Source organism: Amblyomma mixtum, chromosome 1 (assembly GCF_055824585.1).
Source record: "Amblyomma mixtum isolate Tamu chromosome 1, ASM5582458v1, whole genome shotgun sequence".
NCBI classification, from domain to species: domain Eukaryota; kingdom Metazoa; phylum Arthropoda; class Arachnida; order Ixodida; family Ixodidae; genus Amblyomma; species Amblyomma mixtum.
Window position 1 is genome coordinate 321,793,827 of NC_143012.1, and position 6,081 is coordinate 321,799,907.

The window sequence follows — 6,081 nt, forward strand, 5'->3', positions numbered from 1 at the left end:
TCGAACCCAGAACACCACCACTGATGGCCGCTCTAGGAAATAAACTGAAATCGCTGTCTCAGCTTAGCGGTGGTTCCGGTTTCAAGTTCAAATCTAGGACTAATTTTTTTTTTTTTTGATTCGATGAAACTGTGCAGATTTTATTTGCAGCCGTACGGCTGCACTCAGGTGGATGGCAGTGGTAAATACTCCCTAATGTGAATTCACACTCCACGTCGCAAGACTCATCTACTCAATGGACTAGCCAGCACAGACAACTATAAGTTTCACGGTGCCTGAAACCATCAACGCCTTTGGCAAAACGCAGTAACATCGAGTAAATGTCAGACGCAACCACAATTAAAGACACTCATTGCTGTGCTTCATAAATATGGCGTTTATTTTCCCAAAAAACACCTACCTAAAAGTAAGACTACAGTACTTGTGTCGCAGGACACCGAAAATAATGGTTCATGCACAAGTCAAATCCTTGCCAGGAAGGTCACAGAATATACATTCATATAAAGGTCAAAACATTACGAACAGACTCCATGCTTACGAGCGCGGTTAATACATCTTCAAAGAGTGCCTCGAACCCTTGAAAACAGTGATGAACATCTTGTTTAACATTATGAACACTTGAAGGACACGGCTGGCAAGGAATAAAAGGAAGCAATAGCAACAGAAGCCGCCGCATTCCAGTGTATCCAGCCTACTGTTTCACTCCGATGTACGAGCAAGTCTTGCCAGCCTTCTTCAGGACTTCAAGCAGCTGGTCAGATGACATCGTCGAATCGATGTACACCCGCTGTTCCTTCAAGTCTACGTCGACCTTGCTTACGCCTTGGCCTGCGGAAATGTGTGAAAACCATGAGTTACTTCACTCCAGTTCCCCGCCGGTGTAACGCAATTTCCTGTTTACCGGAGGAATTCCCCTATTTTTCCTTTTTGTTTACCTTCCAGTTTCCCTAGAACACGCTTCACAGCGCCGGAACAACCTTCGCAGGTCATCTCCACTTGGAATTCGTGCACCTATATTGAAGAAATGAAAATACCAAAACATGTTGGCACGTGGTGGAATTCGGGAATGTTGCAGAACAAACATGATAACTACGCCCCAGCGTCGTTCGCCGTGTAAGCGAGCGACGCTGGAATTGGCTCTGGAGATAGAACAATCACAGCTGCAGTCATATTTCTGCGCGGGTACGGTTACGCTACGCAAATCCCATACGTTCCACGCCTAACGTCATTTGAAACTAGCGGTCACAGCACAACTCGCATTCAAAGCGCAGACCGATTTCGAAGCGAACGGCCTGCTCCAAGATTTCCAGAGCCATTATTAATATACACTGCATGCGCAGGAAGACCACATAGGAACAGAGAGACGATCTGTACCTGAGAAGCCATGATCCGCAGTCGGAACAGCTGACAACTGAAGCAGCAACCCGACCGAAGAGCAGCGAAGAGCGGCTATTGAAACGAGAAAAAGCAAACAAAAAGAGCATAAGAAAAACTTGTTTCAGTGTGGCCAGCACAGAATTAGACTTCCGCCAAGCTCAGCGCTGTTGCGCGCAGAGCAATACGGTCGCTTGGAAAGTGCATTTTGAAGCCGACTATGTGACTGTTACTACCAAATCTATTTTAAATACTGATATTTGTTACCACACCTCAAAGCTGCGCTGCGACAGTACTGCCTACGCAAACAAAAAATACATATAGCTGCGGAAGGAAATGCAGGAAAGCTACGTAACGGCTTAACTGTCTCACTCAACATAGGCACAGAAACCGCGCCGCGGGGGAAGAACGTGGACCACCGTATAGTATCTCCCTACGGCACCAAAATAACTTATAATTAGAGTTGATTTTCTTTTTGATGCTGTTTCAGTTTCGGTTTCACCAACTAACTGATGGCTGCGATGTATTGGACATGTTTAGATCACGTGAAGCATACCAAGAGCGGCAAAATAACTGTTCATACGTAGTTTTAATTCACTACAACGATTAAGTCCGGCTACTTAAAGTTTTATTTATCTTTTCATGCCTCCAGTGATCAGCTGAGTTGAGTTGAGATGCTGTAAACTACAGGTGACCAAAACGCTTCTTACGCGTTACAGCCATCATACTACTGATGAAACCGAAACAGCATGCAATAAAAAATCTGAATTCGATCCATATATTCTGATGTCTCACTCGTCATTCGAAAGAAAAAAAGCAGATAAAATGTCTATAGTTTTTTAATACGCACTCCACTATCATAGAGTAGGGGACTGAAAGACTTTTGGCTGGATGGATCTGTAGTGACCGCTATCCATGCGCCATTCGCAGTCATAGCCCTGAAGTATACCTGAAGCGATCGGCTCCGTGAGTTGTGTCGTTGTTGTTGTTGTCCTCTAGATAATGGCGCGTACCCACTGCGGGGGATTGGCCAAGACACAGGCGGTAACTAACCGTGAAGTGTGTCAAACCGGTTCTCTTTTTCCTCTCCCAGCGCGAAAACGAACGTACTGAGTGAGAGGGAGTAGAGTAACTGAACTGAATTCCTGATGAGAACCATGGGCTGTGAGGGACGCCGTAGTGAAGGGATTCGCTCTAATTTATTTCACCTGGGGTTCTTTAAAGACCTACTCCTGTTTTTTTTTTTGTTCAATTTTTGAGTTGATAATCGCACTGCAGTACCCTCGCTCCTGTAAATAAGCGTTTTTCGAAATTCCAAGTAGAAGTATTTTCGTGGACAGGGTAAGCAAAAAATTGGAAAAAAAAATCGATTTTTACTTTTGTTTAGTTTCTAGCACTGCATTCTTTTCTGCATCTTTTCCATTATCACACTTTTTCTTGCATTGCATATTTCCATTCAAAGAATAGCTTAGAAAATGAGGAAGCGAGTAGCCAGGTCACCTTTTTTGTTGCGGCAATGTCTTACCAGCCATTTGAAACACGATTCCATGACCTGAACTGAACGTTTCGTCGCTCAGTTGGAGTAAAAACATACATAGGAACAACCTTAGAGCTCTTGGGCTCCACGCTAGCGTTTTAGTTCTTCTATTTTATCGTATGGAAACAAGCTAAAAAAAATTCTTCTCTAGTACCAGAGGAACACATCAACATCTGATGTGGCAGCATCTGATGCACTATCGGGGACAAAAGTGGCATGCACTCCACGCGGCGAGAGCCGAAGCAACGGAAAACTGCGTTGCAACGCCATCTACAGACGGCATCTGGGATCTAGACAGCCAGTGCGGCACCTTTATTCTCAGCAGGTATGTCGCTTGGCTTGTTTCAATGTTTAGCTCGCCAAGATGCCGCAGACTTCCGTTACTTCGGCTCCCGCCGCGTGGAGTATACTACTTGTGCCCCCGATAGTCCATACACATGGCAGTATCTAATGTACACATCAGATGGTGCAAATAACATCCAATGGCGGTAACATAGCAAGAGCAAGGTTCTAGAACCTTTTGAACTAACCTGAAGCAGTAACACTATCTGCCGGCTGAGGGAAGTTTACTGGCGACAAGTTTTCTTTGCTGTCTGAGCAGCACAGCAAGTAAAAAAAAAGGAAGCCTAGGATACTAAACTACTGGCAACAAAAATCCAAAGATGAGTTGATTATTGACCACCGAAGTAATGCCTATGGAATTATGGAATAAATTAGTCTGCAAATGTTGACAAAGACAAAATCTTCATAAAAAAGTTACTTTTTACTCTAAATTCATTTACATCAAAACAAGTTTTTTTTTCGTTACGACGGTACCGTTATCCTCGGAAACGATAGGACAGGAGGCCAATTCTGAATCAAAATTAGGCATGTGCGATAATCTGGATTTTACACAGAAACAACGCCAAAAGCGGCATTAAATCTAGTCCTCGAGATAAAAAAATGAATAAAAAGTTGCTTTTTAAATGTGTTACATAGTTTTTGTTCAGCCGAAAGAGCATAAAGCAACGTTAAAAATGATATACTATACCTAGGCGCCATCTCAAATGGTTCTTCAGGAAATTGTCCCGAAGCATGCCCTAAAGTAGTTGAAAAGAATAGGGTTTATCCTGTCCCATTAAAGATAAAAACCAGAAAACCGAAACAGAAAGTGGGTTTCGATCAAATGATGACTAAACGACAGATTTCCTATGACATCACGTATACTATCACAAAACCTATCATGTGCGCTTTGATTGGCTAAACTGGTGATTGTAAGTGAGAGAGTGGGTCATTATTTGTTTGAAACGACCAAAAGCCAGCTCGAAATTTCCTCATTCAACAAACGCATAGCGGATATCGACGGCAGTGCGTCCAGTGACGTCACGCACCCAATATCGCCCGATTAAATCTCCCCGATTGAAGCCACGAAATGCAAAACTTATGATTTCATTTGCGCTGCAACAAAACTCCACCCCGCTGCGATATTTGCTACAAAGAAAACTGCGGAGAATATACCGTGAAGGTTTCAGTGAAATGAGAGGCGGTAGAAAAAACGCCGGAGTTGCCCTTTAAGGTGCGCTCGCTGACATTGCTGACATCGAGCAGTACACGGGCGCCTTTTTGAGTTTAGCCTCCATCGAAACGGGACCGCAGCGGCCAGGATTGAACGCAGAGTAGAACGCGGAGTAGTAAGAGGGAGCGCTGCTATGAAGGTGCCCCGCGAGAGCCCGGCGAAATTATAATATTCAGTCGTCATTTGGTACTCGCTGCTCTCGGGCGCATTGTTCATCGCCCGTGCTAGCGTCCCAACGAAGCTTTATCGACTCACTCGCAGTGAAGCGTCAAAATTGCTGCTCGTATGCCGTGCGCACATTGGCTGATTCAAGCGGCAGCACGGCGTTAAACGTGGAAATTTCAAGCTGCGCGCCATTATCAGTCGTTACTAAAAATTCTCTCTCGAGCAGTACGCCTGTACCAGACAGTGCTAAAATGCTCGCACAGAGCACGTTATATGACTGAACGCGTCCAACCACTTCCGCTCACTGTTCCCATGAATGTTTTCGGCTCTCTCCCGGCATCCTGCCTCGTATGCAGTATGGCAGGAGACTTTCTGCACGACAGGTTAACCGGTAACCAAGCTTCATGAATTTTATCGAAATGTGGTGCGAGCTGCGAGCAGTCAAGTGCGCCACCGAAGCCAAGGATCGAGGTGAAAAACAGCTTCTATAGTTTCGGTACTGACTTCCGTTCTGTATGTATATAGCATAACCCTTCACCCAAAGTGTGACAGTTGCTGCGATTTACCTTTACTCATAAGCAGTTATCATTAATGACGCCCAGGTGTGGAAGCGAGACAAAACACCTCGCCATGCCAGGACAGCAGTACCACGCGACATCATAAAAACGGCACCCGCAAAAATTTGGATATCCGGTCGCCTGGTCCTAAAGTTTAGACTGGAGGATGAATCCCCAGTCAAAACGTACTAAAACTTGCACCGCTTTTTCCATGCGTCAACCTCCTTCAAAAGCGCATACAAACTAACGCAATATCTCCTTTTTTTTTTTTTCCAGAATTAAGAGCTAATAACTTACTTTTGTACTGCACCCTGAAGCCTGGGCGCTTCTCCGGTGGTCAGAGCTCGAATGTTACGCTCTCACGAGCGGCGCTCCCCGCATCGCCCAGTGCGGAGGCAGCGGTTACCTAATAGCGCGCTCCGTCCCTGAGTCAGCCCGTGCTACGGACTTGCACAACTACTCGCAATGCGAGCGAAGAGGAAACTGGAACGACTCCGTCGCAGTCGTACGTCGCGTCGGGGCGCACTGACAACACACACCCCACTCGTAAACAAGCCCCGCCGCCGGAGGCGCCCATCTTTCCGCTGCACCTCGTAACCACACCGGATGGATGTAAAAATGAAAAGACAGCCACATAGCGATGCTTCTGCATTTCTGCGTTAAATACGTTCGCCCACCGACGAGGTTTCAGTTGTTAGTTCGGCCTCGTGTCTCGTCCTCCTCACCTAACCGCAGCTCTCTGCTCTAGGTTTCACTAAACTGTATGATTAGAAAAACTAGTTCAGTTTCAGCCCCTTGTCAAGCAGAGCCGTTTGAGAGCAAAAAAGGCTGTCGCACGCGCTCACCAGACGCAGATTGCACTGGAAGTGATCAGCTGTTAGCTGACCGTCGGA

General features: G+C 45.7%; 1 protein-coding gene across 1 annotated transcript; it reads right to left on the bottom strand.

The window, feature by feature from the left end:
• Nucleotides 1-356: 356 nt before the first annotated feature.
• On the bottom strand, nucleotides 357-5,710 carry Atox1 (Antioxidant 1 copper chaperone). The gene is made up of 4 exons (XM_089567244.1): nucleotides 5,486-5,710; nucleotides 1,375-1,449; nucleotides 936-1,011; nucleotides 357-828 (listed from the first exon to the last, which is right to left on the bottom strand). The coding sequence occupies exons 2-4, from the start codon at nucleotides 1,384-1,386 to the stop codon at nucleotides 692-694; spliced, it is 225 nt and encodes a 74-aa protein (XP_089423370.1). The 5' UTR covers nucleotides 1,387-1,449; nucleotides 5,486-5,710; the 3' UTR covers nucleotides 357-691.
• Nucleotides 5,711-6,081: the final 371 nt, after the last annotated feature.

Bases quoted from the DNA above. Each gene is read 5' to 3' on its own strand.
- Atox1 (XM_089567244.1), bottom strand. The intron at 829-935 runs GTAAACAAAAAG...ACATTTCCGCAG, and splicing joins TGTTCTAGGGAAACTGGAAG to GCCAAGGCGTAAGCAAGGTC.